The sequence below is a fragment of the Scomber japonicus genome, chromosome 12 (assembly GCF_027409825.1).
Source record: "Scomber japonicus isolate fScoJap1 chromosome 12, fScoJap1.pri, whole genome shotgun sequence".
NCBI classification, from domain to species: domain Eukaryota; kingdom Metazoa; phylum Chordata; class Actinopteri; order Scombriformes; family Scombridae; genus Scomber; species Scomber japonicus.
The window spans coordinates 20,903,901-20,928,527 of NC_070589.1; the positions used below are offsets into that span (position 1 = coordinate 20,903,901).

The 24,627-nt window shown below is 38.3% G+C and overlaps 1 protein-coding gene across 1 annotated transcript; it reads right to left on the reverse strand.

The window, feature by feature from the left end:
* Positions 1–654: 654 nt before the first annotated feature.
* On the reverse strand, positions 655–16,051 carry asic1c (acid-sensing (proton-gated) ion channel 1c). Its single transcript, XM_053329468.1, has 11 exons — positions 15,410–16,051; positions 12,148–12,298; positions 11,547–11,674; positions 6,990–7,140; positions 6,828–6,884; positions 6,222–6,375; positions 5,899–5,990; positions 5,476–5,555; positions 4,660–4,731; positions 1,926–1,978; positions 655–767 (listed from the first exon to the last, which is right to left on the reverse strand). Exons 1-11 carry the CDS (start codon positions 16,049–16,051, stop codon positions 689–691), a joined length of 1,659 nt encoding a protein of 552 aa, XP_053185443.1. The 3' UTR covers positions 655–688.
* Between the last annotated feature and the right edge of the window lie 8,576 nt (positions 16,052–24,627).

Below are 24,627 nucleotides of genomic sequence, written 5' to 3' on the forward strand. Positions count from 1 at the left end.
CAAATAATCAAGTTCTTCTTTGATTTTCAAATTGAGTAAGCACAGTCATCTAAGTAATGAGACAATTCAAAGCATCATAGTAGCAAAAGGCAATGAAGAAGCAGCTCTTTTGACCAACGATCAGCTCATCAAAGTCGAGCAACCTTCAGAGAGGCTCTCCTGTTCTAAGTGGTGACAGGTATAAGGTCACTCTAAACAGCATGAAGCTGTTTGCTGTAGACGGTACACTGATAAGAAACTGCAATGCTACACATACCAATTCACATGTTTTTTTGTTTTTTGTTTTGATTGATGTATAGCAAAACTAGCACAACAGTACTACGTAACTCATCGTAACACAGTTCAGAATCCCTTTTTTTTTTGGGGACACATTAATCTTTACTGATTGTATACTCTAAAGTGACTGGATGAGAAGAACAAAATCCACAAAATGAAACATGAATAAATTAACACTGATGCCTTGGCATGGCAGTTAAACCTGAGTTCTGTTTTGGAAGTGGTCTTTTTTCTGATGATAGTATTCTATTTCTATTCAGGCAAGGATAAACTCTACTATACTTTTTTGAGTATACAACTCAAACCTTTTTCTGTTAAATACATAAATTATTTCACAGTTTGCTGTCAAGTCCCCAGATGTGCCACCCCACCCCTACTTTATGTTGTCAACAAGCAAACTCCTCAAAGTTTCCTAGAGTCGGGTGACGAGGTAACATGTTCGGCGTGAATCCGAGACTGTCCGAGTGACTCCGGAGGGTGTCACAGGTGCTCTGCAAAACAGAGGGAAGGGAAAGGAGGGAAGACGAGTTCAACCGGATTAAGGGAGGGGCGATGACGGGAGTGATGATGATAATGATGATGAAGAAACAGAAGAAAGGTATGAGCCACAGGTAAAATGAGAGTGATGGGGACGATCATGAATGTGACATGGGGGGAGAAAAAAAGAAATATGAAACGAGGACAAATTGTGCAAAGACAGAAAAAAATGATCAATATTACCACACAAGAATATCATGGAGGACAATGAATGACAGAAACATATGTTGACAATGATGAGGTAATGAATACAACAGATTTGGAAGTTCCAACATCAGCCACATCGCATATGTTTCACACAGGTAGTGAAAAGAGAGTGTAAAGTAAATAAGGGACAGGTAGGGAAAGATGAATGAAAGGAGGGAGAGGAGAAAGAAAACAGCATATTTTTAGTCCTGTTTTTTTCACTAGCATGTCAAATTCTTATAGTTACGGAAGTTGAAACATCCACATATTTCTGCGTGTCCTTGAATGTGCAAAGATGCTTGCTGAATAGACAACTGCTGATATGTGGATAACAACCATCGGTAGTCCTGTTGGCAAAATGGCTATTCCAGCAGACAAAGAACCATTTATAGTTTTGTGCAAACTCACTGCATGCAGACCTGTGATAACATCACAAAGTAATGCATCTAGTGATGTTATCTGGCATGAGCCTCAAATGCATTGCCTCTAAATGGAAATCTGTGCTGCAGGGAAACAAATAGATCTCAGGTGGTTCAGCTTTTTGTACAACAATTCAATAAATATATAATATGTTTTCACAGGAGTGCTGGGCTATGAGAAGAAGGCATCATTATTCAGTAAAAAGGAACATGTTTTATATAGTGAAGGAAGTCAAATCTTTGTGCAATTGGAGAATCCAACCAACTCATGTCTTCTGTAAAGCCAATAAATACAGAAACACAACAAGCTAACCTGTCCTGATTCAGTGGCAGATGTTCAATTGCTCACTGCAGTCGGATAATTACCCCTTTTTAGGTTGCTTGTCTACTACAGCCAACCAAGTCATTTGTAGCCACTGAGGAAATGATGTATGAGATGGTCTTAAGTATGTATGAAAGAGAGGGACAGCATGGGAGGGAGCATCTATTATCAATGGGGTGTGCTACCTGGGGGCATGATTAGGCGTGACACCAGGGCTGGTTGGGTTCTCTGGAAACTCCTGGAATAGACATGATGAAAAGAAAGATGGGTGAGGGTGACTGAGATGAAAATAAAACACAATGCAAATGCTAGAAGCTAATTGTTGGAGGGAATATTGCTTGTTGTGTTTTCCCCTCATTTAAGAAGTGAAGGAAGGTGGCTTTTGAACACAAGATTTGATTTTGTTTAATAAGTGGGAAAAGCAAAAGACAGAAGTGTTGACGGTCACTGAGTCAAACTTAAAACTAAAAAGAACTAAATGCTTTACTTCGCTGTTGGGTTGTTTGAGTGAAGATATGGCAATGGACTAGTTGGAAAAAAAAGTGTTATTGAATATGAGAAAAAAAGAAGAACAGAGGATGATTTATTGTAAGCAGGTGAATATAATGACATGAATGGAGCAGAATATAGTACATATCACACTATCAAAGTCTCTGGTAAAAGCATGACATAAATATCAGGCCACTAAGGAAATGCTTCATCTACTGTCTACTGTTTGAACTTATAAAAACTGATTCTCCCACAATCGGTCTAAAAAAATAACCTCCTTCAAAACTGTATTGGCTTAACTTTACCGTACTTTATCTTCACTTACACTAAAGAGAAGAACCAACTTTTTTTCTGTTCTTTCACATCAGCTACCAAACCAAACACTGAACCCGAGGCAACTGTACATGCAAGAACACAATCCTCATGCGGGGGGGGAAAAACCCATGACTTTCTCACTCGCTTGAAGAAAAAATTGGTGCAGTCTTTTTTTTGCATGCTGCATTATTGCTTGTGATAATAAAGTCCTGGGCTTGTTTGACACATAAGAGAGAAACAGAGCTTGCATTTCCAACGTTCTGCCAAGAAGGCTGGATGCAAATTGCTAGATAAAGTATACTCAGAGGATAAAAGGAAATGTCTGTACTTAAGAAGAGTCAGCTTGAATGCTTTTGATTAAAACAGCACCAGAAAAGAGGAAGTGTATTTGCTTCTGTAAGTTATTCCACCAGTGAGCTGCAGAGAGAGATTGTCTTTTATAGCGGTTATTTAGACTTGTGAGAAAGAATTGGATTAGATGGTTATTACACTTTAGGATGCAAAGTTGATCTATTTGCATTAAAAGACACAAAGTTTCAGTTATTCTTCACTCAATTTGATAGTGCTTTGATTGTCAGAGAGACAACCGTTTTATTATCGTAGCATTAATACAAAATAATAATAAAGAAAATAAAAAGCAATGATAATTCACAGATTCTTTCTCGGCTCTACTTAAGTTTACAAAGAACAGAACAGAGTTAAGTTGTCCACATATCAGCATTTTTAGGATAAATCATAAGTTAATCTCATAATCAAATTGATTTATCAAATCAATCAAAATTTATTATCTGTGTTCTACCAGAGAGGTAATGCTCCATCAAGGCAAGAGCTGAAGGTGAAAATTCAACAATGAAAATGGCAACAAAATCAAAGACAGAAATGTTGCTGCAAAGTCTAGAAGGAGCACAACACTGAATAATTTCCTGCCATCTGTGCGTTCATCATCATAGTACTGATGCACCAGTGAGTAGTGAGTGCCCTGGTGTACAAACAATTGGGTAGATTTTTACAAATTGTCTGAAAGTAATCAAGTTTAGTAATCAATTTTACTCAGCTCAGGAAATATTCCAATGGTTCTACAATTAGAGACTGTAAAATCCACTTTTCCATCTTTGGGTACAGGCTTGAGTCAGCAGTATGTGCTCAACATTTGCTGATTACTGATATTTAGAAGGTGCATTTGAGTCGTAAATAATTTCTACTGGATGCTAGGGAACTGGTGGTGCCTCTAGATATGTTCTGTTAAACCATAGGGGCTCTACAAAATGCTGTGATTTAGGGCAGAACAGAAATGTCTCACATTACTCTGGGTTTCATCTTGAAGTTTAAATGGGTTTTACTGTCCTGAAGGCTTTGAAAACAGGTTGATCATGAAATGTTCATAATGTCTCCAAACCTCATTTTGCCTTCTGCTTACTCTCCTGCTCTTATTATGAAGATATTATAAATGTCCTTTAATCACACTGCAAGAAATAAAGTGGAAAAATCAAAATACAATAACAACTTTCCCAGCTCTAAGTGGACTGTAATTACATCATTGTCACTGACAATGTGTGTCCAAAAGTGGGATTGCATGCAGGATAAACTCAAACAGTCTGAGTATAAGAGTAGATATGAGTCATGATTAAAAGGACAATTCACTTCTACTTGTCCATGCGTTGAGGTTTAAGGGCACTCAAGCAGCAAAACATCTGATAAACAAAAGGCCTGGAAAAATAGACTTACAAAGTCAATACTCATCTGTATTCCATCTGTAAACCTACTGTAGATTTTTGTTGTCATGGAGAATAATTTGTGCTTGTTTTCTCTAATATTCACCATGTAAATAAAGAGTATTGTATTATTATGTGTAATATTGCACTGATTACATATTCATACTGTGCAGTGAAAACAAAGTTTATGTATTATTTATGATTATGTTTACTACAAAAATACATCTCCTCTGCATGGAAAATGAAAACTAATGTTGACATAATGTGGTGTACTTTTTTCTTTCTCTCTGGTGCTGTTCATTAAAAGCATTTCAACTTCAAGTGTGTTGTTGTGCCTGAGCTTATTTCAGATACACCACATTAATTTCATACAAAGAAATGCATTCTGAGAGATAAAAATTACCAGATTGTCGCTCTGACAACGCTGTGGTCGTTTCTTGCGTATGAAGTAACCCAAAACCTTATCCTTAAACACCTGAATGCAAAAACATCAGATAGAGATTACACACAGATTAAATGCATATAGTGACAATAAAACAATCAAATACTGTCTGTTAATAATTTGACTTGGTGTAAAATCAATCAGCTGTCAAACCTTGAGTCTCTTCATAATTTAGGAAATAGGCTTTCTTGGCGAGAGTTAGATTGATATTATCCTGTCTGTACACTCAACATGAAGCAGTTTGTTAGCTTAGTATGTGGAGTAAAAATGGGGAAACAGTTAGACTGCCTCTGTCCAACTGCTACAAAATCCACCCTGCGAGCATCTCTAAAGCTCACCAATTAATACTTTATATCTTTCATATTTAATCTGTATAGAAACTGCAGTGTAAAAGTGACAATTTGTTGTGTGCTGGACTATCTTGCATGTTAACTGCTCTGGTGCCATGTGTGCAATAACTCCCTATATGTACTACACAGGACAATATATTAACTGTCTACCATTGTACGTGAGGTTCTTTAACAATGCTGAGTGTGTACATTCATCCACTATATATTGCCCTCAAAAAATTTAACAGTGGAACAAATTTGGTAACTTTTGGACAGAGACAAGCAGGCTGTTTCCTGTCTCTATGCTAAATAACCAACTGCTAGCTGTAGCTTCATACTAGCCTTAAGTTTCACACTTAATCACTGCTTTTAAATATACTGGTATAAAAATATAATGAATTAGTTATTGTTATAATGAATTTTAATTAGCACAAAACCAGCACTTTACCTCATATAGATAGTCAAATATTTCCAGTATTGTTAAAACACTGGCTCCAATAAACAGCCCCATCTGACCTCCAATGTCACCTAGAAAAGAGAGAGATGAACAGATATTGGCAGGTACAGTAATTGAACAATGGTGTGTGAAACTATTCCTGATGCTGTCACTTCTAATTCACTATCTCTTGCAGAAATCTGAGCAGAATTGTAAAGTGTCCATACAGCCCCAACTTTTCATCAGATGCAACCTGGCTGCCCTTGCAAGAACATCAGATTATGAAAATATGTTCAGCCTGATTCACAAGTTCAAAGAGGGAACCTCAGAGCACCGGTCGTGAACAAACAATGTGAAATATGTGGCAGGGGCCCACTGAGAGTGCTGATACCAAGGTCGACCATATTTTTGTGTCTCAATGAACCTGTGTCTTACCGAGAAGCCCTGCAATTTCATAGGCCTTCTTCTGCTCAATCTTCTCGTAATTCAGAGCTTCAAAGAAGATGTCCAAGACCAATATATTTTCTCTGGAGAGAGGGCAGACAAGAGCACACCCCACAGATTTTATTTCTGGTCATATCACACAACGCCAAATGACATATCACATTTCCTGTGTAACTCTCTCTCATTATTGTTACATTGAAGGTGAACGATGGAGACTCAGATCATGCTTTGCCATACAGTACATCAAGCCATTAAAATAAAATAAAAAAACAGGCCATTATTTGAACAACTAACTGCTTCTAAATTATACTTACCCAATATATTGCTCAGTTTTGTTGAATTTCTTAGCCAGATATTTAGCAGATGCCTTACTGGGGATCTTAACCATGGACAGCTCCTTGCCATAGCGAGTCATGTTGCAGGGGGTCTGACAGACACAGTAATCGTTGTCTTTCTCTACCAAAAAGTCTGTGGATGATCAAAATCATTTAAAAATAGTGTGATTACTGCGAACAATCAAACAAACCTGCACACACAGGCTCTCGGTTTCTGCTTAAAATATCTCACACGACAGAAAACTGCTGCCATCGTTCACTTTCCATGAAAGCAAATAATGACTGACGCTATAATACAGAGAGGGAAGAAAAGCTCTATGGGATTTATTTGATATCAGCGAAGCAAAGACACGGCACAAATCTTCCTAATGGAATTTTTAAACAATAATTTTACTTTATTGCTTTATTTTTGCATCAGCACTATTCGAGATTCAAAAGTAATTTCAAGTTAATGCTACAGAAGTATTATCTACAGGCTGGAACAGTTTCACGGTGCTGCTGCTGAGCACTTGGTTAAATTCAGACATTAATGCATAACTATTACATCAATATTTCATACTTATACAGAACAGTGTGAGGGCTCACCTAAAGCTGGGTCAGCACAGTCTTTGTACTGCTCTGGTGTGCAAACTGTTGAGGTTCCTGTTCGAAATAACATAAAAGTGAAAATAATTACATGACATATAAAGTGACAACATGTGGACACAAGTATTTGCTTCTTTGGTGAAGTCATGTCTGAATTCATACCCGGCATGTGAACCATCCTGCAGTTACAATTCTCCAGCAGGTACCGAGTTTCACAGTCAATGCGGCAGGCGGTGATGCTGTATGTGGAGAAGTATTCAGAGTCTATGGGAGTAGACTTGCAATCTCCCCAAGGTGGAGGGAGGTACTGAAGCTGAAAGAGCAAACAGCATATGTTTTCCCTCAGTATATCAGCACACAGGATTACAACAAATAACATAAATTGAGCCCAGCACAGCAGAAGTACAACAGAGGACAACAAGCTGACAAAACCCAACACAAATGTCTCAAACATAAAAAAAAACAACAAAAAAAAATACAGAAGCATTTAAATGACAATGTGCACTAACACAATATTGGCACAACATGTCCAGTCAGACCAACATTATTGCTCATGTGTAGCAGCAAGCAGATATCATGCAGAACATTACTGATGCAGGTCTAGTCCCGGGTAGGAAGCAGAGTACCATGGGAATAGAGACAGGCTTAATAGAAATCTGTAAGATATGTTGTTTCAGACAGGACACCACAATCAATGGAGACATTTTACAAAACCAACCCTGAAAACAGACTTAGAACAGTAAACAGGTTACACTTGTCAAATGAATGATTTCATGAATTGTATTGAATTCAACAGACATCATACATCCCTATTTTATGGTACATATTTGATGAAAATAGGTCATAATGAATGAACTTCTCTGTTGCAGCACAAACACATGGTTTTATTGTTGATTAACTATTTAAATTTTCCAATATAAGCCAATAAAAGTTTATTATGGAACTACCCCGACTGCATGACCCTATAAATGTAATAATGAAGTGAAGATGTATTGTATATTCAGTTTGCCGTCTCATTAGGGGTCACACTCTCATTTAAAAAGGTTAAATGCAGGTCATTACATTTATGAGTAACTCAGAATTCTAAATTAACCCACTAATTAGGAATATTTAATGCCTGAATTTTAAAGTTTTGGTTCACACTTAATTTTAGACCCAAGGTGCTCGTCTTATAACTGCAGCAGTCAGTGTGCCCTGTGTGTGTATGTTTCTCTTTCACACTTAGAAGAAACTTGTTTTTTGGTGTACTGCACACACTGACATTTAACCACCACCAAGACTTTCAGTACCCTTTAAAAGTCTTGTTTACTGCAATTTATTGTACTAAATGCCTACTACTCATTTCCATGACAAAAACAAACCAATTATTTATGAAGGCCATTGATGTTTGGGCATCTCTGGATATAGAAACGTACTGCAGTGGAAGGTAGCCAACAATCAATGCAATAGACATCCGCCTAAATGATTGTCCACATAGAAATGATTCAGCTATTAAGGTTACCTGTAATTGCCAATCATCTCCAGCAGCTCTAACCAGAATAGCTATGACAATCTAATGGTCATTTTGTCAATAGAAAGTGACAGAGATAAGAGCGCAATTCACTGCAGGGGTTGACATCAACTGGCAAACATGATTTAGCCTTTACTGAACTCCATTTCAAGCCCACAGACTCTCATAACTGAAGTTACACTGGATATAAAACCCAAGTGCAATAAAGGCCAGACTTCGAACTGATGCCAGGGTTCTCGTGGGTAATAAAACCTAATGAATCGCATTGTCTGGTCCCTCCAGATGATATTAAGGAGCGGTCCAGTGGACCAACCCAGTGGCACAAAAAGGCAGAATAAACAAACAAAAAAAAAGTTAACAGAACCGTGTATCGCAGTGAATGGGTAAAGCCAAACAACAGCTTTGATGAAGACAAAGACTCGGGTGAATGGCTTAAGCTATAATGATACACATTAGCTGCTCTCTTTACTTTATCTATTAAACAGAGAAGATAATGACGAAAGGAAAGGAGTACAGATGTTGCATGTGGTTGCTTCAGCCACACAGAGGGAGGGGCAGATGAATTCATTCCTCGGGGGTGGGGGGGGGCACAGTGGATGAAAGTGTGGAACTTGACATTGGGGGTGTAGCTACTTAACAATACAGTATTTTGTGGCATGCAGCAAGCCCAGACAAACATATACGCTACCCTCTGCTCTTGGGTGGAAACAAAGGTTTGGAAGCCGGGGGCGACCCCGAAGCCGAGCTCATGGAGGAAAGGAGGCTCTGACTGAGCGTGTAGCTGTACCTTTATGCCGGCCTCATAGGACGTCTCATCTAGGCGAGGAGTGAGGGAATATAGCCCACATCATTATCAAAAAAATAGCAACAGCAAAGCAAGGGATAGAAAGTGGTCAACCCTTCTTGATAGTAAGACAACCGGTTGTTATTAAAACAACAAAACAGCTACAGCTCCCAACGGCACGTGAACACTCTGCAGCATTGGTGCACTGGTGGGTTGTGATTTAGCCATTCTCTTCTTACTTCCTCTCAAGCTTGTGTGAAGACACAGTTCAGTTTCAACCATTACATTATTCAAGCCCAGAATTTGGAGGTGTGGTCTTCATGTCTCTCTGGGCTCACAAGTCAAAGACTCCTATTAAAAATTTAATTCTTCTGACAGAAGCTTTACAAATGAAAAGTCTTGAAATCATAAGTGCTTCATCCAGATGTCTATTATTACATTGAGAGTCGTGTCACTATACTCATTGGAGACTGACTGAAATTAATGCTGGCCAGACTTTAATGACAGTCTAATTAATTCAGCACATCTCTTAGGTCATAAACACGTCTTTTAGCTGTCACCGATGTGGGCGCTCGTGTCATGGTTATAAATGACAATCTGTGTAATTTGTGTTCTAGAGAGGAACTTCCAAATGGTGATTAATATACCAAATTCATTTCTTGGAAATGGCTGAATGATGATACACTTGGGGCATTTTACAACATTCATAGAGTGAGAGAGAGACAGAGACAGAGAAAGATAGAGACACATTACATGTTTCAAAACTGCTTCCCAAAAAAAACAAAAATAGCCATCTTTGTGGTGTCCAAGTGTCTGTTTCATTAGACCAAAACTCTGTCTCAGTCTTCCCATGTTATTCTGCTAACATAAGGGTGTAGTATTGTATTTTGATTGTTTATCTCATGCTCATGAACTGACCAACACCATTAACTTCAGAGCAAAATCATTTAAATTAAGCATGAATGATTGTTAAAGTAATTAATTTAATTCACAGCTTGAGCATCCATCTCTTCAAAACTTGACGAGGTCTGAGTATGTGGTGGAAATTTTAATCAGCCTGCAGCACAATACAGAAATACTCTTGATCTCAAAGGTAATCATTTGTGAAAATCTAAAATCCTTCGTGGCACAGTTGCCATTTTCCTCTGACTTACAATGAGGTTTTTGCTCTTTGTCAAATGACATTTCTCTATCCAGTCACTGTTCTGGTTTGGAAAGCAAAGACCGTTGTTTTAGTCTGTATGCTACTCTTGTGTAGACTACAAAAGGGACACAATTTTAATGTGTTGTCTTGGCAACATCACAAAACCTCTTTACAGTGTCATTAGATTTGGATAGGAAATCCATGTGAGCTTAGTGTTATGACCTTGCACACAGCCTTGGCAATCAATTCTGCACTATAGTTATTACTCTTCATCCTTCACTGACTGCATTGAAGGGAAAGTTTAGAGCTAAGATCTAATTTTCTACAGTCAACAAACCTGTCAAAGATCTTTCTGCTTCCCAGAACATAATGTGTTAAAACACTCATTTAACAATGTCCCTAAATCATAGGAGAATTTTAAATATGTCTTAGAAATAGCAGTGTGTCCTCTTCCTAATCTAATGATGCATACTGTAAATATTTGTGAAATTGTGAAATAGGTGCACCAGGCCTCTTTTAATAGCTCAATTTGACATCAAAAACATGATGATGATTTTAATATTTTTCCCTCAAGATATATTTAGCCTTGAGAAGGAGTCTTCATAGGTTAGTTATTTATAGTGAGTCTTTAAAGCAGTCTGATTCTGGCTAAATGCTGCTGCCAGCAGACTATTTTAGCAACACTCATTCTTAATATTCATTAGTATGTTAACAATTGCTTTGAAGAGTGTTAATTAAATCTCTTTTTCAAAAATTCTAGCAAGGTTTATTTTTTATTAATTAGATCTGTTTTTATCATTAAATCCTGCTGACCATGGCTGTGCGATTTCTGCAAGTCTCGAAGATTTTCTCTGCCTCATCTTTGATACACCACTAGAGACAATTTTAACAGCATTCAAATAACTGCACTCAGGCTAAAAGTAGTGAAGGCTCACTATGAAACACTCTGAGCTGCCAGATAGTTTTTCATGCTGTGTAGTATGGGGCTATTTTTGCTCTAAAGCAAACACAGTTTGGTTTAGTACTTGCATCTAATCATTAGTTGGCCCTGTTCTATCAATATTCCTTGGCTGCAATAATTCCTCAGTTTTATTTACTTGTACCAAGATTCACTGGTGTACAACACATTTCCCACACAAGGTAAACCAAAGATCTGATTTTGCTCCGGGCTCTGTGACACAGAGGTAATGGGCAGTGGCTGGTGAGGATTTGGGGACAAACACAGAATGAAGCGGAGCAAAACGGTTGAGGTTGGAGGAGAGGAGGCTGAACATTAGGTACCAGTTGTTGCTGACATGACACAAAAGTTTGAAAACCAGGGGCCACACCAAATCCCAGTTGGTCAATGAAGGGCGGCTCATCCTGGCTGTGGATCTGAACCTTGATGCCTGCTTCGTAGGAGGTTTCATCTGTGGATACAGCACGCCAGACAATGTAACAACAGGTATGGTCGCTATGGTAACCCGCTTTTTGGCTCTTTATCCTTCCGTTGGTATTGATGCTGCATGCTCCTAAACCCCATTGCTAGAAATGTATATCATATAAGTATAATATATATTAGCATGCTGGACTAATATTTATAACCAAAGACTTGCTGTTCATTTTAAAAATGTGCAGTCAAATGATATTGTTGCCAACCATGAATTGGATACAACATGTCACTGAATGCAATGATGTCAGTTGTAGTTCTGGAGAAACATATCAAGATAATATTTTATTAAACAAGGTTGTACATCACTTCTGTGTAGTGCAGATTCTGCAGTAAAGATAAAGAATAGGCAGTAAAGTGAAGGATAAGACCTCGGAAAATCTCTTTTTGAGACGACAAAGGCAAGTTAAATTTTACTGTAAATGTCAGAATGGTGCTAAAAGCTGCACTGACCTGTCTCTCCCCAAACAGGCAGATATTCATCCTGCTGAATATCCAGCATGATCTCCAAGCCGTTCCCCGTGCCACCTTTCAACGTGGTCAGCAGTGGGTTGCCATCTAATCCAGAGTTGAAAGTGTAACATTTTCCGTAGCGTGTGTATATCTGTAAAAAAGAATAAACACAAACAACAGGTGAGTATATGAAAAGTCAAACCCTTTTCACAGTGCTGTGGTAAAGCAGTGTGTGGGGACGAGATGTATTACACATCAGCCTATGATTGTGGAAGACAGGTAATCATTACAGAGGTTTTGAGATTATCAGAGTAAGCAGCGCAGGCTTTAAACAGACGCTTGACTCTGATTTGAGAAATTAATGTGCATTCCTTAGCAGAAGCAGCAGCTATCAATCTTTACCCAATTTCACTCCAAATTTCCCCCAAGTCATTTAGAGTGAATGTACTATTTTGCTGTCATAAAATAGGAATCATATGAGGTGGAAGCTCTCTGGACACACAAACGCTAAATTGGGTTTGTAAATGACATTTGTGTGTCTTGACTGACTAACTTGTTAAGAGACCGAACCTGTGCCAGTGAAGCTCAGCGGTAATACAGTGTGATGTACAATCTCTACAGCAGGTTTTCTCCCACCAGTATATTTCTGGTTTAATTAATCCAGTTAACTAAAGTTATTTATTTCCAGCTCTTGCTTCAGTGCTCACAGTTGACACGTTTTCAATTTTATTGATTTTCCTTGTGATTGGAATATTCCCCATCCTGGTTGCCAGGAAAGTAAAAATAAATCTGTATTGGGATTAGAAATGTTGACATTATAATTTGAACTCAGGCTTTGGTATATAAAGACTAAGAAAGCTTAAAAGTCTGAATATAGCTTGAGGTGTTCAGTAAATTCTTGATAAAACTAATAATTTAGGATAAGACTATCAAACTGTAGAATTGATTAGTTATGCAATACTCTGAAGAACAGGAATATCTATTCATCATGCATTCAAAGGTAAAAACCTGCAGTGATAAATGCCACTATAAACAGCTGTCATAATAATTTTATATCATGCCAAATTGTGACAAACAGCTACTTATGGCTGACATATATACTGTAAACTGCACATAAGTTCAGCACAGTTGCATATGCAAATATCTGCTAATTTATGTCCTCAGCAAACAATGACATATTTAATTGGGGAGAGTGTGGATGATCAAGACTGTACTGGAAAAATAGATCATAAAATTAGGGGAGCCATAAGATTTTAATCTTACAATCAACTTAACACCTTACTGCAGAATTTAGTCATTACTGAATATTGTGTATTAGAAATTAATATCCCCAACAATTTATGGGGTTTGAATTCTCCTTTTTGAAATTTCCAGGAGGTAATTTGAAGTGGTGCAACTTCAAAAACAAAAAACACTATATTCAAGTTACTTAAACCCAGCTGGTCAATTTTGGACCAAGTCTAACAATCAGATTGGTTGAATTGGATTAATTAAATTTAGCACCTTGAATTCACCAAAATTCAACATGAAAAATTCAAACTTGAGCATTCAGGATAGCCAGCAAACAGTTCTGAAGCGACTGACATGCCCAGACACTTGAATGATCTATCTGAAATTAAATTAAATTAAATTAAATTAGCTTCTGTAAAATTCAAAAGGGGGGATTCAAACCACATAAAAATACTTCAGTGCTATGGTAATTAAATTTCAACATTACTATTCTGTAGTGGTTACATTTACAGTTGTGTTTAGTTGCTTTTAAAATGCAATTATTACAGCCTTTCTTGCTTCCATATAAAACCAATACTGTAGAAGTTAAAAGCAGTTTGCTACACTGACCAATATTTGCTACAGTAATGATTATGGTTGTCAAATATCTTTACTTGTCAGACAGTAATTGGTCATATTCTGTATCACCATGACAACAAATTGTGGCTGGTGAGAAGTTTTTGCCGTTTTGGTCAATAATGTCGCTAAAGAACATGTCACACTGTAAAAATACAATTTAAAACATCCATCTATTGGTAAGTTTTCATCATATAAAATGTAGGTAGGGTTGTGGTAAGAGGGCTGCTGGCAAAAACTCAACAAGCATGTCAGAACTTATCTCAAGAGATCACAGTCAGTGTTGCATGTCCAGAGTCAGACAGACTTACATCCAGCTCTGACAGATGAGACAGAGATTTGATTCCTTCTCCCTGCAGCCTATAAGGTCTGCAAAGCTGCAAGACACCGTCTACAGTTACTGCTAAGTGTGTTATAGGATTTAAATGTAACTAGAACAACTAATTAGATACAATGGGAGCTTCACTCAGCCATAGCATTAGCAAGAGAGCACACAACACACTTTAAATCTCAGTTATGAACCAAATTGGCCGTGATGGAAGATGGATGGCGGAAGCTCAATGGATGGCTGACAGCCTGTAGTTTTCTTGCAGGGCTTTTCATTTCAAGTGTCAGTTATATGTTTGATTTTTACAACTGGAATCTGCCTTGATCTCCATTTGCAAAGGTACGTATTTAAATCTTTTATATAAAATAAAAGTGTGTTCCCAGATTAATTTTTTTATAATTAGTCACTATGCATGCAGACTTCTCGTTGCAGATGTGTCCCTATTTAGCCTTTTGAATATTTTTTGATGACACTACCAGCTGCTGGTTTGTGTTGAAGTCTGGAATACTGTAACTGTGGGTTGCAAACGCCATCCACTTCCTCAGCAGTGAATGGGTTTAACAGACTTACACCCATTCATATTCATGGGAGGCTGAGGCACATTTTTGAAACAAGACCATATACTACACATGCTCGTAAATCAGTTCAAATAATTCCTCAATTATTAATGCTCAAATCTTTCTGCCTTCATATTGTTGTCACAGGTTATAAAGCAAAAAAAGCATAATAGAAATTGGCTCAAGAAATTGTCCAGGTGAATATAAACCACATTGAGACATTCCAAAAACTACAAACTACACGTTTTACTCATTGATGAGGACATGAGATTGATTTGCACCAAAGCATGAAGGAAATGTTGCGTTTGTTTTCTTGAGTGACTTCACCAAGACATCAAATTTAATAAGGTAAAGCTGTCATATTTGAGAGGCAAAAACAGGACAGGCTTGTTTGCAGCTTTGAAACATCAACACACACTAAAGAATACCTGCAGGATAGAGCATTATCAAATACTCACATGAATTATTAATACACCTTGTAAACAACATGCATTTCCACCCTGACAACGGCTATCTTTCTTTCTGTACATACAGTGCTGAAGTTTTTGTGGGTACAGGTTTCACCACGAAACCTGCACTCAAGCAGCATCTCCTCCAGCTGGTGACCGAGGCGACCCATCATCTCGGTGGTGTTGACACGGTAATCAGGGGGTGGGGTGTAGTTATTGAAATCCAGCAGGCTCAGGAGACCCTGCTTGTGGTTTTCCTTAAGGATGGCCAGGCTCTTCTCCATCACTGTGTGATTAAGATACATGAGGTCCATCCAGTAGCCGCTGTGATAAAGATCATCCCTGGTCAGGGTGGATACACGGAAAACATTTTTATTGCAGAAAGTCACTGCTGGGAAGGACATGTTGTGAGCCCACACCATGTAGATCTTAGTGATAGCAGGGTAGGACATCAGGTACAGGATTCGGTTCCCGGACCAGGTGATGAGGAGACTAAAACAAAGAAAGAAGGCCAGGATCCAGATGACCCGCTGTGGTTTGGACTTGTCTGGAAAGAAGACAAACTTCAAACCATGGATCTTGGTCCTCATTATGAAATCCACAGTAATCTCTTTCCATGTCGGCTTAAGTGAGCTGGACTCAGTGTTTTGAAGCGTAGTCTCTTGGGCATCATTTTGTTTGTGTGGCCCGAGGGCAATTGATTCAGATGTGGGTGCTTTGACCATAATTGTTTGTGTCAAGGCAGACGCTCCTTTACCAAATACGGTTTCTTAATAGCCCACCTTAGACTTCCCCCAATTTACACACACTGGCTTTCTTCACAACCATCTCCGGGTGTATGTATCAAAAATTCCAGGTAGCAGCGTCAGAAGTCCTAATGCGCAGCTGTCCCACTGTTCAAGCTTGAAAATTCTTTGCCATGAGAATATAAACAAAGGAACTGAGCTCCTTGGGGAAGGTAAAATTGATTTACATAATGATTCCTTCATGAGAAAAACAGCTGAATCACTCCATTAACAAAAACCATAACCATCAACAGTCCTTCATCAATAGATAAATAGACGTGATAATTGCAGATGTAAGCGACGGCTTCACTCCCAGAGGCAATCACTTTGAAAATCCGGAGAGGCTTACCCCTGTTGCTCAGATCTTTCACTCCTCCATCTCCCTCTCCCAGAGCCAGACAATACTTGCAGATTTCGGTGGTTTCTTTCTTTGTGTAGTAGCTGCCCAGAACCCAACTCCTCCCTTTTTCCACAGATTGAAGAGATGCTTTTTAGTCTGTTGACTTGCAGCCTGCAGAAAGGAATATAAAGCCTGTTGCCCCCCTACACACTCTCTCTACAGTCGAAAGGAGAATGAGGTGGAGCCAGTGGATGAAACTGTTTTCCTCCGGTGATGAAGTAGACCTCCAATGGTATAGAGAGGCGGGAGGAATGTATCAATCAAAAATAATTGTAATATAGAAATTCTGCTCCGAAAACAATGAAATCTGAAATTCTTTAATATTGAACAATCTGCAGCTTGCTCGTGGATCAATATATCTATATAATTGATATCTAAGGGAAGCCAGTTACAGCAGCAAAAACCCTCAAATGTGGTAAAAATATCCGTTACAGCATATTTTTCAGCTCTTCTTTTCTGCTAGTTTCAAATATAATTTCCAAATGCAGTGTAATAAGGGCTGACATCCTGCTGCATGCAGATGTGGCACTGGCTGATATTAAAGCTTCTTTGGTCCGTTTATGTGAGACTATCAGAGGATAGTTCTTGGCAGAGAGCTTAGCACCATAGTGAGACTATTTTTTTCATTATGGTAGTTGGAATCTTTTCAGTCCCTGATTTGAATATTGGCTCAGTTTCCTGGTCACAGCTGTGGTGATATATATGGTGGTAAAAAAAAAAAAAAAAAAAGGTGGGAGGATAGCAAAAATGTTGGATTATTGTGTCTACTTGGAGGAGACCATATAAGTACCATGCAAATTCAGATGGAAGAAATTGGTGTATAATAATTGGATTCGACCTTTAAATACAACAGAAACGTGTGGCAATGACTCATAGGCATCACAGGATCTCAGAGATGCCAGTGACTGATATGCCAAATCCAAGTCCATCTGCATGAATATTCTACTGTCCCCCATCCAATTTTAAAAGCTACAGTATAGTCATAAAATGCAATCAAGTGGATAAAACTATCTTTTTTTGACATACTGTAGAAGTGGGCTTATAATAAATGTTTGGAAGTTACTAGAGCAATGATATTTCAACTACATAGAAAAGCCTGCCATGAGAGAGAGAGAGAGAGAGAGAGAGAGAGAGAGAGAGAGAGAGAGAGAGAGAGAGAGAGAGAGAGAGAGAGAGAGAGAGAGAGAGAGAGAGAGAGAGAGAGAGAGAGAGAGAGAGAGAGAGAGGAGACTTTTTCCCTTTTTTTCCCCACCGCAGGCTTCTGCTCTGCAATAATCATCAAGCCTGGTTTAAAGTGTCAAAAATCACCACTAATTTATCTGAGGTGTCTTTTTAATTCACATGCTGCCTTTTGCAACCACTGTGCTACAGTGTCCAGCCTCACACTGTTCTTCACAATGTGCTTCCTCTTCATCAAAACAAATGACCAGCGCTTCTAGCTTCTTAACTCCCCTTGCTTGTTAACTTTGACAACACTGCACTGTCATTCAGTCTACGTTAAAAATACAACAGCAATATTTCTACATTTGACGGAAAAATGAAATGATCAAATTGTAGCCTTTTAGTGATTATGTACTGGGAGTCCTCTAACCCTACCAGCACTTTTGTTATTGAACTAAAACTTAATTTAATAAAAAGATAATTTCAAAACATTTCAGCTTATCTCCAGTCAATTTAATTATGGCCAAATGATTAATTTATACCAAAGAGACAGAGGGGAACACTATGCAGAACAGTTTGCTCTGTGTTTAGAAGTTGCGGTAATAACAGTCTGATAACATTAATGAATGTCTGGATACTGAAAAATAAAGAGCTTCAGCACTGTGGTAATAGTTATTTTCCTTCTGTGTGCTTTCAAGGCTTTCCAGCAGCAAAACAACTAAATTAATTGCCTGGATCCAGCTCCCCCAGCAGCTACAGTATGTCATGTCGGCCCAACGCCTATTTTTCCCCAGCAGACAGATCCCTGGCATTGCTTTCTCTTTAGTTTTATGTTTAAACCATTTCAGTGTTGCACATAGAAATAAATGGAAAGGCTTTTTTTAATTGGAGAATTAAGGATTCCCCTTTTTGTGAGGAAAAGATACAATCAAAATGAGCAATAGGCTCTATCTTCCTATCAACAGGGACAACTACTTCAGTTTCAGACCCAATAACAGAGCAAAACAAAAGAGAAGAAAAACCCTAATGCTAGATGAGTGGCAGGTAAATAAATAACTCCAACAATAACCCCTTATCAGAGTTATAGCTGACTGCCTAGTTTCTCCACTTATTGACCAGCTGCATTGATTTCCTCTATTCTCAATTTCTTTGGAAACATGTCAATAGGTATGAGGCACAGTTAACTGGTGAATTAATTGCTTGAGCTCATTTGAGCTCCTATACAAGCCTGTGGAGGTGTGAGGCGGGCGGCTCTCTGGGTCTAAGAATCGTCCCTCGTCAGCAGTTTGAACCAAAGCGCAATTTCATTATTTCCAGCAAAGGCAAATGCATGACAATCACCATTACTCTCTTTCAAAGGGGCTCTCAATCCATGGACCTCATTTAACCCCCTTACTGTGCTGCTTCACAAGTATGTTTCCAAGTGCCTGATCACTAATTACTTTCATTGGTAATGTTTTATTCTGACCCTTAGAAATGTTTTTGTTATTGTTTATGTCTGTGATTTTGTTTGACTGGACATTTTTGCTTTTCATTCATATGTCTTCTCTCTATTTATTTTATTCTGCTGTACTCAGGTATCTGTTGAAGCTGAAAATGACTTTGATGAGAGTGAAACAAAACAGTTAATTTGACTGTTGGAAAATCAAGACATTGAGCTGAAGGACGCTAAAATCTTTTGGTAAAAATGAGATGGACTTCAAAGTCAGAGTCTCGGTTGGTTTATCCCCTCACCTTTACACAACAAGCACACAGAGGCTCCTGTTACACATTGGTTGCCTGCAAAAATATGCCTTAATCAACCAGACAAACCCAACCCAAACCACAAACTGCCAACTATATTTACCAACTATGTTTACGACACCATTACACCTACAGTACACCGGTAGGCTCAGTGAGCAGCGGCTGGGGAGCAACACACTGCGATTTTGTTGTGAAATGTTTGGTGGTTAGCTGGCTAGCCACAAATCAACCTGCTGGTAACAGAGCTGATATCTGCAAGGTGTTTCTAGTTGGATAAGTTTGTTAAGTGAAAATGCACAAAAATGTAACATCCATTGGACTTTCACAGGAAAAATGGCCCGAGTCATTTACATAGAAATCAGCCCACAGGCTATTACACACAACCAAGAAAATTGGGGAAGGTCTCATTTTTTAAGTTGCATTACAACCCGTTCACCCTTTGGCAATAAAAAATGATTAATACATGGAAATTACTTTGCAATTCTTACATATTGAACCTTTAATAAGATATGGATTATAGCATTAAGTATTAATACTGGTCTATCTGAATGAAATCTTAGTAATGTCATTTATGTTTTAGTTTTCAACAAGAGAATGAATGATGGTATAAATGAAAGAAGGAAGGGGTGAACTGTGAATCTTTGTAGTCACAGCAGTTCTATATTTTCTCTGCACCTTTGTTATCAGATGATCACATGACCCCATACAGCGGTTTGAATATATTTTCCTTTAACTCTATGAATTTGAGAAACAACAGAGCTTTAAAATCTGGTGTAACACTCTGCAATCACATTACTTCACTGCACTGCAATGTTTTATAACTTTTTTTCAAACATGACTTACACTTTAATATGAAGAGGGACCAGGTGTGTGCACATCTAGGAAAATTATTCAAGTGCAAGACAAGAAAAAGTTTCATTGCAGGGTACAAAGGAGTGAGGTCTGCACACTGGTAAGCTCTCTATAATTGTATTCCCTTTTCTGAGGCAACATTTCGATCTTTCTCTGGCCTGAGGAAGATCTTACAGTTTCGATTTGTAAGATCTTTCTCTGGCCTGAGGAAGTTCTTACAGATCGAAATGTTGACTCAGAAAAGAGAATACACTTATTGGGAGCTTAACAGTGTGCAGACCTCACTCCTCTGTACCTTAATCTTTAATTTGACTAACTTTTTAAAACTGTCATTTCACAAAATCATTCATTTAATTAAAACATGCCGTGCTGCACTCAAAAATATAAAGCGCTTAAGGCAAAAGTTAATGACTTTTCATCTTCAAATCGGTTAAATTCGGCGTATTTAAAACACTTCTCTGCTGCTCAAACATTCATATTGTTATCTGCAAGGAGATGCAAACACATTTCATCTTTGTCTCAGTATTCAAGCATGTAATTAGACGGTCATGGTGTAATAAAATATCCCAAATTGAAATGATCAGCTGTCTTTTGCTATTTAATGGCTAAGAATGTTGAACTATTTGAAAGATTTATTTTTTTCAGGGTTTTTTTTCACATTTATTGCCCAGCTTCAAAACTGGCTGAGTGGTCTTTGAGACTGTCAGGGTATGACACTAACCATCCTCTTTTATGTCAAAGCCAAGCTGAACCCCGGAGGTCTCATTAGAGGAGGAGCAGAGTTTTTACTGAGTAAAGGGAAGAGCTCCTTCAAGGGCCAGTGAGAATGTTCAACACCAAATGAAAAACTGGCAGCAATTAGATGCACATCAGAAACACGCGCGGCACAGACAGGGCAGAGATGGAGATGAAAGGCCATATCCAACATTAATGTCCAGTCAGTGTGGAGCTGAAATTTAATCAGTAACAAGAAATGAATCTTTGAAATTACTTTCTAAGCAAGAAATGCCTCAATTTAGCTTTTAACATGCATTTATGAGAGTAAACTGAATATCTTCTAAAACAATTCATTGAGAGAATAGCTAATTAATAAAGAGAATATTCAGCAGATTCACTGATTAAGTTAGTTGCAGCTCTAAGTGACTGCATTACTGAACATACAGAGATCTCAGTGAGCAATTATTTCCATTATTGATTAATCTGCACTTTATTTTCACAAATAATAAGTTCATTGTCTTGTCTGTAGAATGTGAGAGAATAGTGATGATTGCCATAACTTCCTCAAGCCCCAGAGAGCATATTTAAATTCCTTGTTATATTTGACTGTCTTTCTAAAGCTAAAAAATATTCAGTTTAGTAACATGTATGACAAAGACAAGCAAAAGAATCATGTGAGTGAAATTATGATCAAATTAGATGACAATTCAATGTTTGCTAGTTAAATTCATTCATTCGACTTATTGTTTCAACTCTATAAAGAAAGCTTTCATTGTGATCCATATAGTTCATTCTGAGTTTGAATCGACTGACCAAATGGGCAGGCCAACTCACAAACACAAGCATACATGCTATGCCTTGATTTAAGCCTTAAAAGATAAATCAAATCTATAAAGTTCCAAATATATGTTGCTGAATATGAAGGAAACATGGCACCAGATATTACACCAGAGTTTCTCAACCGTGAGGCAAAGATCCCTCACAGAGTTACTGACAGCCTGGGAATTTAAGCACTAAATTCTTGATCAAAAACAAGATGAGAAGTCCTGTGTTACATTTTAATTTGAGATGACCACATAGATACACATGTAGATGAGACAGACAGCTAGAGCCAAGACATTTGTAATCAGTGCTGTCACTCTGGCAGACAGGCAGCTTCTTTAGCGGAGGGAGACATCTTGTGGCCTGTCTCTAAATGAAACTAACCTCTTGCTGCCTCGAAAAGCAACACAGTCACTCTGTATGCTGCATGAGTAATGCTAGGGAGGCAAGAATAGATTTTTAGCTAAGAGGATCTTATGCTGTGAAATACTCCATATAAAATTCATCAAAAGACTGAAATATTGGCATGTACTTTGTAACACAAAATTCAGTAAATAAAAAGAAACCTAAAGGTTGTTTTAGATGAAAGAGCATTCAGTGTACATTTAATTGGCCATAAGCATTTTAAAAACCTATTTTTGTTAAAGTATTGTATTCTTAGGCTGCTGCAGCATGTTTTAAAGAACAGTATGAAAAAAGGCAAGACTTTTTTGACATCCACAGTAATTGCAAACATATCTGACCGAACACATGTACTGTATATCCCTCTGGCAGATGGGATGGAGGCCAGAAGCAGTCTGTATCAATAAAAAACAGATGCTCTTGGCTACACCTGCCGATTTGTTACCTTGTTCCTTTCCAGGCAGAATCCAACAAAAAAAAAAAACAACTAAAGTGTACTGTCACTCAAGCTTTCAGTCTGAAGCCCGCAGTCACACTTTGATGAACTCACTCCTCAAATTTCCTCTTCGGTACTTTCATTTGCAAGGATAATCTGTCTCCCTCTCTTTTTTTTTAGCATGTTCTCATCTTGTTTGCTCAGCTGGAGGCATTTGGTATCCATCCCTGAATCCATTTTGCTCGCTTGCCTTAAAATTAAGCAAAGTAAGCATTTGCCAGCAGCCTAAAAGTGCCAAAGAGTAATAGCTTTCCATCAGGAGCTTTTCCTGTGTCAGGTGAACATGTTATAAATTCAAATTATATCCCTAAAAAATCCATAACCCTCCACTGGCTATCTCTCTTTCCTAAATTCACAGAAATGTCATTACAGTATCTAAATGTAAGGGATTTGTAACACTTGAAACTGCATTACATCACCACTCAAAATCCTACCTCTAATGGGAAAAAAAAAAAAAAAAGATTTTCAAACTCTATAAACGATGTGTCATGTCTGGCTTTCCCTGTACAGTGACACATGGTGCCAAGGGGAATCTCAGTTTACTTGAAAGAAGATACAATACTTTGAAAGGTGCAAGTCATCATTTTTACTGGCTAAGAGAGCAGGATATAGGTCCCAGAAGCCATTAGTAGAAACAAAAGCTAAATATGGGTATCGCAGGTAATTCAAGATAAAAAGGATATGAGATATGAAACCATGAGTCACTTTTGACTCATAATTATCTAATAAAAGATGGAAATTGAAATATTAGCAGGAGTAACACATGCTTTTGTTTGGATATCAAATCATGCCAGAAGGCTGGTTTTCTACAACACAGATATATTGACATTATTGGTTTTGGACAGACCCACACTTGTGTCCAGTGTCCACCTAACAAGTTAATCAACATAAGAGTTTCTGTAAACTGGCACCTTCAATGTCTGCCTCTGGTATTATCTGCTCCCCAATATGCAAGTCAGCAAAAAGCATCCCTGCACGGTGTCCCCACTATGAATGTCTTCACTATTCCTCTTCAGCACCATTGATTGGACTGCCAATACCGCACTAACAGTAACAGTGGCCCCCACACCAGCCTTTACTGACACTGAGTAATGAAACAAACACATTAGGTATTTGCTATCTGTCCAGTCATCTACGCTCCCTGCCTCAGATTTGTTTATTCCATTGTTTGCACAGAGGAGCATTATTTTATCTCTCCCTCCCTTTTCATGCCTCAGGCAGCTCTGTAATTTTGTGCTCCTTCACACACCTCTTCCCTTCATCTCTCCTAATGTTTCCAGTTGTGCATCGCAGCACTGGCTCAGCTCCAAAGCAGGCTGAATCACAATGATGGTGTCAGTCCTGAGCCAATTCCCAGTCCCACCTCAATCTAAGCACAGTACTGCCTTCTTTTACTCTATATCCTTCTTTCTTTAATGCTTCCCCTTTTGTTTCCACTCCGTCTTAGCTCTCTATTCTTGCATTTCACCATTGCTCTCTCTCTTTCATGTAAGCTACTACTCTTCTGTCTTGTTTCCTATCTCCCACACTGCCTATTTTCTGCCTGTCTGCAGCCATACTCATTGTTTCTGAAGAGGTCTGACACTCTTGCCTGATCTCTGCTTCCTTTACTCACCTGTCTCTTTTGTTTGACCTCCAAAACAAGCCTCAGCCTCCAGACTACACTGCAATGGATGAGGTAAAATACCACATCCTTGTTCTCATTGTCAGACCTTGAACAGCACCACAAACAGACCATAACGTAACAATAAAAAGGCTCCTTCTTTGGTTTCAACACTACCATCTTAAAGTAGATAAGCTGATACCATTTACAGGAAGTTCAATTACAACACAGGAGATCAACAGTAAAAGGATAAATGTGTTAGAATCTACTCTCTGCGGTGCAACAGAGAGAAAGCAGTGAGCTGGTCATCGATTGAAATG